At 47.1% G+C, this 12192-nt stretch overlaps 1 protein-coding gene across 1 annotated transcript; it reads left to right on the forward strand.

Annotated features, from left to right (window-relative positions):
• Positions 1-478: 478 nt before the first annotated feature.
• On the forward strand, positions 479-3341 carry hoxb5a (homeobox B5a; the record flags this gene model as incomplete). The annotated part of the gene is made up of 2 exons (XM_079281459.1): positions 479-1166; positions 2538-3341. The coding sequence occupies 2 exons, from the start codon at positions 479-481 to the stop codon at positions 2783-2785; spliced, it is 936 nt and encodes a 311-aa protein (XP_079137585.1). The 3' UTR covers positions 2786-3341.
• Positions 3342-12192: the final 8851 nt, after the last annotated feature.

The following is a 12192-nucleotide window of genomic DNA, read 5'->3' on the forward strand; positions in this document are numbered from 1 at the left end:
AGAGAGAGAGAGAGAGAGAGAGAGAGAGAGAGAGAGAGAGAGAGAGAGAGAGAGAGCGCGCGCGAGCGAGCTTCCCCCGCCCATCCCTTCATCATTAGAAACCCCAGAGCATGAATTACCTCTCCAAAGTCATCGGCGAGAATTTACGACTGGTCAACAAAAGCACGTGACCACCCCCACCCCCCTTTTCTCTGTCTCTCTCTCCTCCCTCACCTCACCCCTCACCTCCCCCATCACACACACACACACACATACCCTCAATGCAGAACACACACACGCATACACACACCACCGCCACCCCACCCCCATATTTGGACGGCGCATACATAGCTAAAAACGAAGTACAGTGCTACGCCATAATTCACTAATACATCATAAATCGTTGAAAGTACCCGCGTTATAACGACCAGGAGAAATCTAACAAATCAAGCGCCCCTTAGTCCTCGCTGTAATCCTGCAACTCTCTAAAACAAGCTAAATGAGCTCTTACTTTGTAAACTCGTTCTCGGGGCGCTACCCAAATGGCCCTGACTATCAACTGCTAAATTATGGAGCCGGCAGCGGCGCAATGAACGGCGGGACGTACAGGGACTCTTCCTCCGCCAACATGCACCATGCGACGGGCTCGTTCGGCTACAGCTACAATGGCATGGACCTGACCGTCAGCAACCGGGGAGGGGGGAGCGGTGGCGGAGCCGCCAACACCGGAGGACACTTCGGAAACGGCTCGGTCGTCGGGGACTCCCGGGGCTTCGGCTCCCCAGCCCCGGAGACGGGCTTCCGACAGACGTCCAGCTGCTCCCTCGCGTCTGCGGCGGATTCCCTGCTGTCACCCGGCAGCGGAGACGCCAAACTGGGCGCCCGGAGCTCGTCTCCCCGCTCGGAGCAACCAGGAGGCGGTAATCTCAGCTCTCCAAACCTGTCCTCCACCTCCTCCTCCGGCTGCGGCGGCGGAGGAAGCACTGCGCAGCGTTTCACGGAGCTGGACGACGCGTCGCCTGACACCGAGGGGTTGCAGCACAACCCGCCGCCCAGGACCGGGCACCCGCAACGCGGGCAAAGGCAAGAGGGCGGCCCGGTGGGATCAGCCACCGGCGGAACTACGGGCAGCGACGCTCAACCACCACAGATATTCCCCTGGATGAGAAAGCTGCACATTAGCCATGGTACATGCTGCTCCTCTGTTTACGGTGTGTTAGCTCCATGTCACAGGGCGATAATATTCATAACGCTGGCTCAATAGATTGTCGCCTATATGTTTTGGAGACATGGGGACGGTAACAGTTTAGTGCTTGTAGAAAGGACACGGGGAGCCACGGTGCCTCTTTGCACACGCACCAAAGATTCAGCAGATTTATTGCTGCTTTGATTTGAGTTGTGTAAACCAGCTGCTTGAGTACAGACACACATTTAGCCACGGTTTTGTTTTTGTCTGCACCCCATGAAACCTATTCCACTGCGTCAGTTTCATACTTTCATATGAAGTCGTTTGAACAGGTTGTTGAGCCGCCCAGTGAAGCACAACATATTTTATTTTGCGCAATGCTTTTATGCGCATACAGAGCGGTAAAAAAAAGTCTGTACTTTGAATGCATTTGGAATTAAGAAGTAGCCGAACTCAACAGGACAGCTTGCCCGCCTCTGGTGAACCAGCTGAAGTCGTGTATTAGCGTGTTTTCTCAGTGCGCGCAGGGTGCAATTCGTTTTGCATTTCCCCTCATTTAGAAGCTGCAGGGTCGCCGGATGGTTGCCCCCTCTGTGTTTCTTTTTCTCCCTCTTCTTTTATTTTAGCAAATTCCACAAAACCGTCATAAATCTGTCGAGGGGAGGGGGGAGGGGGGCTGGGCAGCGAAGCCCAACAGGCTGAGGAGAGCAGACAGAGCTGGGTGGGAAAAGACAAAAAAAGAAAGAAAGAGAGGCCAGGAAAGGCTTTTCGAGACTGTTGCTCCTTTGAAAAGTGAAGCTTTATTACGTGTGGGAACTTTATTAGGGAGGTGAGGCAGAGGATGGGGGCAATAAAATCCCGAAAGCGGCTCGATAGGGGGGGTGAGAGGGTGATGGTGAAGAGGGGTAAGAAAACAGGGATGTGACAAATAAAAGCAAATCTTTTAACACGGGCTGTGGAGCGGAAATGGCATGAAAGACTGCTGTCAGAATAAGGCAATGGTGCCTTTATTCTGATAAAACTATGGAAACAGGCCTTCTGTCTCACGTGTTTGTAAGGGGGGTATAGAGGGGGTGGACATGATCATATCAACACCTGTAGCTACAATAAACCAAAATCTGATGCAGCAAACCTGTGGAAAACATCACCGTCGCGCATTCTTTAAAGCCCAGTGCATGGGTGGATATTTCATAGGGTGAATTATCGATTATTCTAAGGTGTTCCTGGTATTTTGTCCACCCACTTTTAGTGCACATTTCCAAACGATAACCCGTTTCTAAACTTTCTATCATATGTTGGTGCATCCAAAAACGCCCCCATCCCCACCAATGGATCCCTAACAGCCTTTTTGTCCGTTCCAAACCCCCCATAGATATGACAGGCCCGGACGGGAAGCGGGCGCGCACGGCGTACACCCGCTACCAGACGCTCGAGCTGGAGAAGGAGTTCCACTTCAACCGGTACCTCACAAGGCGGCGGCGCATCGAGATCGCCCACGCGCTCTGCCTCACGGAGCGTCAGATCAAGATCTGGTTCCAGAACCGGCGGATGAAGTGGAAGAAGGACAACAAGCTGAAGAGCATGAGCCTGGCCACCGCCGGCAGCGCCTTCCAACCCTAAGAAATGAAATTTAAAAATAAATTTAAAATAAATCCATGCGTCCATCTCTCTGGAGAGGGTTTAACATGTACAGGCTTCTTCCCAGGAGGGAAAATACAGACAAACGAAAGATAGAACATGGAGCAAAAGAAGACGGCGATGAAGAAACATATGTACAAATCTAGATCTAGATTAAAAAAGAAACACTTCCTTACTATCAACGGAGAACTGTACAGCAACGCAGCACTTTTTATTTGTTCGGCATGTTGGTGTTTTAGGGCAACGTAAATACAAACTGTGGTACTTGCTCTTGTAAAAAAAAAAATCTTAAAAAACCCGTAGTGTTCTTGTATATTGTTTAAAAAAGATATGTCCGGAGCAGAGGAGTCGAGATAAGAGAAGGATGAATAATGCTACCTAACTACATACGTTTCTACTTACGTCCTACCTTGCAACATTGCTACCTGTTGTTTGATGTCTGAATATCGTTTTTTGTGCCACGTGCGATGTTTTATATTTGACAAAGTGCTTTCTGTTAACATGTGAGCTCGTATTGTAAGTTCAGCCAGTGTGTAGCCTTCACCCTTCCTCTTTATGTCTGTCTGTCTGTTACTCGCCATTCAAATCTACTCCTGTTTCTTATTTGGGAAGCAGGTGTGTGCGTGTGGTGTGTGTGTGTGTGTGTGTGCGCGCGTGTGTGTGTATGTGTAAACAAACAGCCCTGCTAACATCTCTGTATCATGTTGTGTAAAGCTCTTATTCAAAGAATAGTGTAACTGTATAGTATTGTTATTATTGTTGTAATTATTGGATACATGTTTCAGAAAGGATGTACATAGATATATATTGTCATTTTTTAAATGTGACCAATTGGCTGTTCGTAGTTGCAATGTGTGTGAGTGAGTGTGTGAGTGTGAATGTGAGGGAAATGGCTACTGTCCCGTGAGGCCTGTGAGCTTTCTGCCAATGAGCTTTTTGTATTTTGTTTGTAACTTGGAGTAAAAAAACAACAACAATAAAGTTGCCCATACTCGTCAATACCAGACGGACTCGATCAGCTGCTCGTCTGTAGCCAAAATGGCTTCGTTTTTACGCGAGCCAAAAGGGTGTAGGTTTAAGTATTTGGGTTCAGGTGGAGCAATGTGCTCGTCCCAAAAAAATAGATTGAGACAAATCAATCAGGAGTATTTGTGGTAGTTTCCGTTATGTATTTATTGTGAATAATATATTTTATTTGTAAATCTGTGTCCGATGCCAAACTCTCAGGTCGGTGTTTCGTGTTATTGCGTCTCGCTGAGAAATAGCCCAGGACAGATTTAGCCCTGAACGGGTCTGGACAAACCAAAGCGAGTCATATTCTTCTGTACATCTCATCTCATGCGCATTTCTGAGCCTGGTCTTGTGCAAAAAGCTTTATCAACTCTCAGTTTTCAATTTTACAAAATTATTCAAGCTAGAGGAGAAACCAAACTGCGTCGTGCGTAAAGACGCAACGCGCCAAACATTCGTCCCGAGGCCCCGCAAGCCTGTTTTTCGAGGCCTGGTTTTAACCCTGAACGCCACATTTCCAAGGCAACAACCTCCTAGACATCAGCAGCGTCATGGCGTTGTGCTCGACAATCACTAAACAAGCTGCATAAAATACACACGCATACACACAGAAAACACACAAGCCAATCTCCATCCCTGCTGAACAAGTCTGACAAGACAACAAACTGCCCGCGGTGGACAAATTGGTCACTTTTCTCGAAACGGCCTCCCTTTCCGTCCTATAACGGAGGTCACTCCCGGCCAAATTAGGTTACCGTCTCCGCCTTCCAACTGTAAACAACCAACTGAACTTTTAAACTCACCGACTGATGCCGCTTCAGCTTCCCTGCGCACGGCTATTTCTGAGCTGATGGAGGGAAGGTTGGGGGGGGGGGGTCCTGTTCCTAGCCTCATCTGGACACAACCATCACCTAACTCTTCTGTGTGTGTGGGTGTGTGTGTGGGTGTGTGTGTCTGTGTGTTGAGATGTTTTTTTTAAAGCTAACCTCTTTCTGCTTTGGGCCAAACTATGACAAAACACGGAGCTCTGACATTTACATGTCAAACGGATGAGGGTTTTTATCTCCAAGTTGGATCGTAAAGATCAGGCCCGGCCTCAGACTGATACCTCTCACTGGCTCTCCCCTGGTCACATGGGGTCCATAAAGTTAGTTTTATGGTTTTGGGGAGTTGACAATGTACCATATATTTCACATTCTCGAAAGCAAGTGACGGTTTAACGGCTTCGCGGGGATCCTAAAGGGGTCAGTAAAGTAGAGAGGGAGCGGGAGGGAGGGTGGTGTGTGTGAGAGGGAGAGAGAGAGGGAGAGAGAGCGGGCCACTACTACCGGCCGCTGCTCCTGCTCCGGTTCACACGCCGAGCCCGACGAGCTCCGCTCGGCGCCGCGCGTTCTGGAACGCTGTGAAAACCCCGGTGGAGAGAAAGAGCAGGGAAGCACAGTAAGTAGCGTTTGGCTGTCTGTAAGTGGGGGAGTGGGGAGGGGCGGGAGGTGGAAGAGGGGGAGAGAGAGAGAGAGCGAGAGAGCTGTGTAATTACCATGTCACTCACTCACTCTGGAGTGCTGCGGTGTTGACGCGCTCGCTGAGTGCAACGAAGCTCCGGTGCGTTGTTTGTGTCTGGTCCGCGGATCGGACAGTCGGTCCGCGTCAGAGATAGTAAAATGCTGCCCGTGTGTGTGCGCGCGCGCGTGGTTTTGTCTAGCCTCCAAATCACGCTTGGGTGTGTTTTGACGTGTGCGTAATGGTGGCGCACAGGAGACTGTGCGGTGTGGAGACTTTTACAAAAATAAAATAAAAAGGGAAACAATTTGGGTCTGTTAGAATAACGTTAAGACTGCTTACTACCATCTTTCGCCACGAGGCCATTCCCTCTTACATTTTAAAAATGGTTTGTTCAAGTGCTTTAACAATGGCATGACGAGCCGATCCAGCACGGCAGATGTTGTTGTTTACGTGCTTTTTTAAGGTTCGAATGATAGTTGTGTGTTCTCTCTCACTCTCTTGCTGGACCATATGGACATACTGCAGTCATTTTGTGAAGTGGCTTTTATTGCGCAATTATTATTATTTTTTTGTGGAGAGTAAGCGTTTCATATCACAGTACGCTTCTTTTGTCACTTTTTACGCACGGCCTTTGTGTGCGTAAAAATGGTCCCAATAAGGGATTTAGAGTTGGGAAAAATGCCCCTGTGTTAACATTAACCAAGAAGTGTATAAGGACACGCACGCACGCGCGCACACACACACACAGCCTGTAGTGATATGCGTCCTTGGGTACAAGAAAATATTTGTCCGACCCCCCCCCCCCCGCCCTTGTATTTTCCAGGCAGGATGGGTGTGAGTGAAAAAAAGCGTGGTGAATACAAACATTCCCAAGGCTCACCAGCTTATTTTACAACGGAGCTTTGGCCTGTTGTTTGACTCACAGTAAACACACACACACACACACACACACACACACACACACACACCGTATATGTGTTTAACTCGAGGATCTTCTGTTGGAGAAAAGCTTGCAAATTACATCAAACTTCTAACATCAAAATACAGACATTTCAGAAAGGTTTTGAAATGTCTGTATTAGAGTCAAACACATGAAACTGCGTGACCCCAAAACTCCCAAACCTTAAATCCTGTCCTTGAATGGACTACAAAGCGACATTTAAACCATGAAACAAAGACTATACATGACACGTCACACACGTAAAATCAACACAAATAACACAATATGCGCCCAACAGGAAAGTATGACGATGTGACACGACATGTTTTAAATCGCATTTAGACACAAACAATTCAATAAATAGTGGGTCGATAACGCAAACAAATGAAGCCGTAAAGGAAACCAGCAGCGTTATGAAATAATAATGGAATAAGTGCATTGCTGTGTTGGATGTGGTAACAGCACAGTGCCTTCCACTCGGACCCTTGTGTGTCTTTATGAGTCCTCCACACTGATCTCCCCGTGATGTCTGAAAGTGCGACTCGAGCTGTCAAAACGCGGCTACCAGTCGCGCGGCTCCGCGCTCTCCTCGCACACGCTCGCCTCTTATTGCTCAGATCCTTCATGTAAATTGTTTAATGTCTCCTGTCAAGGGCCGACGCTCTTATACTGGTAGATACAGAGTGGAGTCTCAAACTTTTTTTCAAAGCATTCAATCAATGCGCCCGGTGGATCGTCAGTAGCCAAACCCCCGGTGGTAAAAACGTCACTTTAAGACAATTCAACAAATAGTTCTCCTGTTTGAGTTCGGGCCAACAGGGCGCGGACAAACACGAAGCTTGGCATTGACATACAACACGGTGTTACTTCCTTAAATCAGACATACTATATCTTTTTGAATAATTTTGATTCATTTGGCAGCAAACCTTTTATTTCAGAAAATATTACATAACGTAGCCACCCAAGTATAAGGAAGGCCGTGAGATGCGGCTGAACGCTCAGTAAAAGACTGGCAGTGCGTGTTTTTAGTCAAATTATAGGTTTCGTTTCTGGAGGATTCCAAACTATAGGGACATTTTTTCATAAACTCTTCCTCAGACGTCTCATGTGCGATATATTTTCAAAGTAAGTGTACTTTTTTATGTTGTTATCTATTCACATTATTTATCTTTTATTTCCCTCCTTTTTTCCTTCTTTATTTCTTTTTCTACAATAGATTTCACAGAGCAGGCCTATACCCGCACACTACTCTTACAGTCTTTAAGTATCTGAGCGTGTCTCTCCTCGCCTCGGACACAGTTGATCCGCTGTCCTCTGCGCCCCGCTAATAAGAGAGGAGGTTCAGCTCTCGGAAGTCCCTCTCTGCTCTCAAACTCTCATTTATAACGTTCACTTGATACGCATGCAGCCAGCCCGTGGGCCCCGATGCATTTTCAGTGGATTCCTTGCGCTGCCCTCCACCTTCACAATGATTATTCACCAGCTTCACACAAATGTTATTTAGAGTCAGACCATCAATTATTTAGAGGGAAAAAAAACGTTATTCTTCAAAGTAAAAGTCTTCTCTGGTAAATTATGGAGAAAAGGTTCATTTCAGATGTCACCACACATTTGACTTTTCTCCAGGCTGTAGGCCGAGACTACCCCATAATAACGTGGTGTTATCAACCTAAAGCATGTAGCCGATGAACGTCATCAGCCAAAAATATCATTCAGAAGATGGAAGAAAATACATATAAACTCGGTCAACTAAGTTTTTCTGGGGTACAAAATATCAAAATATATAAAGTATTACCAACAAAAAGTAGCAGTATAATTAATAACAATTATAATGTTAACAAATCTTGCACAATGCATTTTTGTCGAGCCAGCCTCTTTTCCACCATGACAAAAATGAATTTTCTACATCCGGTGTGAGATAACGGTTATACCCCCCAACCACAGGCCTGTGTGTGTGTGTGTGTGTGTGTGTGTGTGTGTGTGTGTGTGTATGTGTGTGTGTGTTTGGAGCGGCCTATAGGTCCTTGAGGAAGTTTCAGTTCAGTAAACAGGAAGACGAGAATAAAAACCTCCACATTTCATTTTTCATCAACTTCCTCCTTTTAATGATGATACAGGAACACGCCCCCCCCCCCCCCCCCCCACACACACACACACACACACATTACATGCACACACGCATGCACACGCACACACAGAGACAGGGACATGACACGCGTGACACAAATTGCAGTTGCTTTTCTTGTCGGGATAAAAACAAGTGAGAGAGTCTGTGACACGGGAAGGTGCAGCCGCTCTGTATGGCCTCCTTTGTGTTTCTTTGCTCGCTGTGTGTCATCTGTTTCCCGTTTATGTACACAGGGCAGCTCCAGCCCGCGGAGCCGCTTCTCCCTCGCCATTATGCGCATTATGCGCATTATGTGTGTTATGTGCACGGGCTTGCCGCTGCTCCTTTGAACCTGTCGAGGCTGTCAGAAGGCGCTGAGTTTGGCAGTTTACAGTCTGTGTGTTGGTGATGATGAGTGGGGTGAGTAACGAATGCGACTGGCTCTTTTCCCTCTTCTTTCATTGCATTGCAAAGGTGTGTTTGTCAGTGTGTGTGTGTGTGTGTGTGTGTGTGTGTGTGTGTGTGTGTGTGTGTGTGTGTGTGTGTGTGTGTGTGCGTGTGTGTGTGTGTGTGTGTGTGTGTGTGTGTGTGTAAAAGAGTTGCGTGTGAATGAACGGGCTGTGTTTTGTTGTGTTTGGTGAGTTTATTGGCAGGGCATGAGAGAGAGAGCGAGAGAGAGCGAGAGATGGAGAGAGAGAAGGTGAGTGACCCGGCCATGGGAAGGTCCTGTGTGTGATTTACATAAACCACTGGCGTGGAACACCTTTTGGGTTTTTTGCTCAGCCTCAGTTTGAGAATGTAAGTTTGAATTTCGTTCAATTTCAGCTTTGCTGCCTGTTTAGAAAAGCCCATTCTGCGGATTGCAGCTCTATGCGAGGATATTGTGAAGCCAGGTCTATCCCTAGCCTGTGTAACGACACAGACAGACACGCACACACTCTATATTTCCCCTGTTTTTCGCGTGGCAGCATCGCGCGTGATTGCTTTACGTGTAAATTGGCATTTGCGAGGCCTTAATCTCCCCCCGCATATATGCGGGGGGAGGGGGCGGGGCGGGTGAACGGCGCGGTCTCATGAATAATGCACGAGCAGGGAAGTCACAGCGAGGTCAGCAGACAGGCTCGACCCACGCACGGCACGAGGAGGCTACCGCGCAGGCGCAGGGAGGAGGGGGGACGAGAAGATATAGCACACAGCATCACACTGTGAATGTGAACAACTGGCTTTTTTTTATTTATTTACCCGTGTCCCCCATTTCCGGGTCAGAAGGGAGGGATGTTGACCTCAAACAAACCAAAAGCTTCCACAATTTAAATGAGGCTGGTTGGATAAATACAGCGGGGTAACCCAACTAAAAATTCATGGTAATACATAATACAACATACCGAAATATATGTGCAGAAAAGATGAATAGGCCTATGGCTGTATGGTTTCAGTATAAAGCGGGGAAATGAATTGCTTTGCTATTTCAAAAGCGTTTGCGGTCGATAAACAAGCCTTCATCAGTGGCGCTTTGTGAAGCACTGGGAATAGTCACAAGAGCTTTTGTTTGCATTGGCGATGGGTTATGACGAGCCGATAACCTTGCAAATATTTAATGATGCAGGTCATGGCTGGGTAAATGCAATGTTTATTTGTTTTAGGTTTTATTCCAACGTACGGGTAACACGCTAAGACTGATACGATGTATGTTCAAAGTTATTTTCCCCCAATGTGCTTGCTCGTCGGACATTATGGCTACAGATACAGCTGTGGTCCTATTAAAATATTATAATGATGAAATGTAGGCAAAATGTGCATTATGCTACTCCAGCGTTATTGTCGATCTATAGAGGTTAAACTGAAAATGTCTCGCTAATCGAGGCTCCACCACTAGGTGGGATGGCAAAATATTAGCCTGTAACAGGCTGCTACTACTAATAATAATAAGTGATTATTATAATTCTAATCACACTTATAATCAAACAATAGTTACATTCATCTCCCAAATATAGCATATGGAAATAGCAATACGACTGCTATTTGTAATAATAATAATATTGATGATAAAAATATTATACAATAATTACAATTAATCTCCCAAATACAGCATATGGTAATACTAATAATAATAACCACAAGAAAGGGTCGTCGTTGCTGCTGTAATAACAGTAGTTCGGGATAGGCTCAAATCTTTTTGCATTATTAAAAATGTCCTCTTTTGACCATTTTTCCCGCGACAAATTAAAACGAATGCATTGTCGGTTTATTTCACTCTCCGTCCAACGCGTTGTGTGTGCCGGAGGATTCTAATATTCCCTGCAGAATGCAGCTCTCTCGCGCCGCCACCAGAGCCCGCTTTAGACCAGGACACCGACAATCGGCGCGAGAGGCCCCTCTGCGCGAGCCCCATCAGCTCTGTTCCTGCAGCACGCTCCCTCGCAGCCCCCCCTCCCCCTTTTGAATCACAACCGACCCTCGTCTCTCCCTCGCTGTTCAAATACACAACTGTCAGACCCGTCGCGGTCTTTCGCAGTTGATTAATGGTGAGTGTTCGTATGACTTTAGGTGTAAGGTACAGAGTGGACGATAACAAAGAAGCGCCATTTTAAGGAGGCGCTGTGGATGAACGTGTGCCTCCTTTAAGCTGTAGCCTGTCTTCTTCTCCTCGCTGTTGTCGGCCAGAGAGGGCAACAAGGTAACCAAGCTCATCCAGTTTAGCACAACATGTTGGAGCTAGCAGGTGAATTAAGAGTATACGTGGTTGCTGCCTCTCTCCTTCTTCTTTCCTTCAGGCTGTAGGCGGCCAGCGAGCAGCCTGGCTGGACGTCCGCGCTAACAGTCGGCCCGCAGCTCAGGGTTCACGGAGTTGAAGGGTCAACAGTTCACCGTCGTGCAGTTCCGCCCTCGCCTCGCTCGCTCACTCGACTCCAGACCCCAATTGCTGTATGTCAAAGGCAAAAAAAAAGAAAAAGAGGGGAGGGAGAGGAGAGGTAGGGGGAGAGGGTGCAGATGAGAGAAATGATAGCAGGAGGCAGAGGAGAGGTGAAGGCCTGACCTCCCCTTCCCTTCCCCGGTAACAAAAGGCGGCCGCGATGTACAGAGGGAGAGATGAAGGGAGAAGAAAGGCAGGAAAAATGGAGGGGTTGAAGGTGGTGGTGGGAGGGCGGAAGGTATTCGGTGACATGGAGGTGGGTGAATGTCTGGGGGGGGGTGCAGGTGTTTGGCTACACATTGTGTTCACACCAGCCAACATTTGTATTTCATATCACTTTCTTTTCAAAGACTATTATGGTATTTTGGCCATGGAGGTGAGAGAAAAAGGTAACCAAAATGACACACAGGTAGCTACAATACAAAACAGATATTGTATGATCTCAACAGGATGTGAAAAACTTGTCCACGCATTTATCTTCAGCAGACTGGACTACTGTAACGGTGTGTTTACAGGTCTCTGTAAAAAGTCCGTCAGAAAGCTGCAGCTGATTCAGAACGCTGCAGCTCGAGTCCTCACTAAGACCAGGAGGGTGGATCACATCACTCCAGTTCTGAGGTCTTTGCACTGGCTTCCTGTCCAACAAAGAATTTACTTTAAAATCCTGCTGTTGGTTTACAAAGCACTGAATGGTTTAGGGCCAAAATACATCTCTGATCTGCTGCTACCTTATGAACCATCCCGACCCCTCAGGTCGTCTGGGACCGGTCGACTTTCTGTTCCCAGAGTCAGAACTAAACATGGAGAAGCAGCGTTCAGTTTTTCTGCTCCACATATCTGGAACAAAGTCCCAGAAAGCTGCAGGTCTGCTGAGACCATCAGCTCATTTAAATCAAGATTGAAGACTTTTCTGT

This window comes from Melanostigma gelatinosum (assembly GCF_949748355.1).
Source record: "Melanostigma gelatinosum genome assembly, chromosome: 13".
Lineage (NCBI taxonomy): Eukaryota > Metazoa > Chordata > Actinopteri > Perciformes > Zoarcidae > Melanostigma > Melanostigma gelatinosum.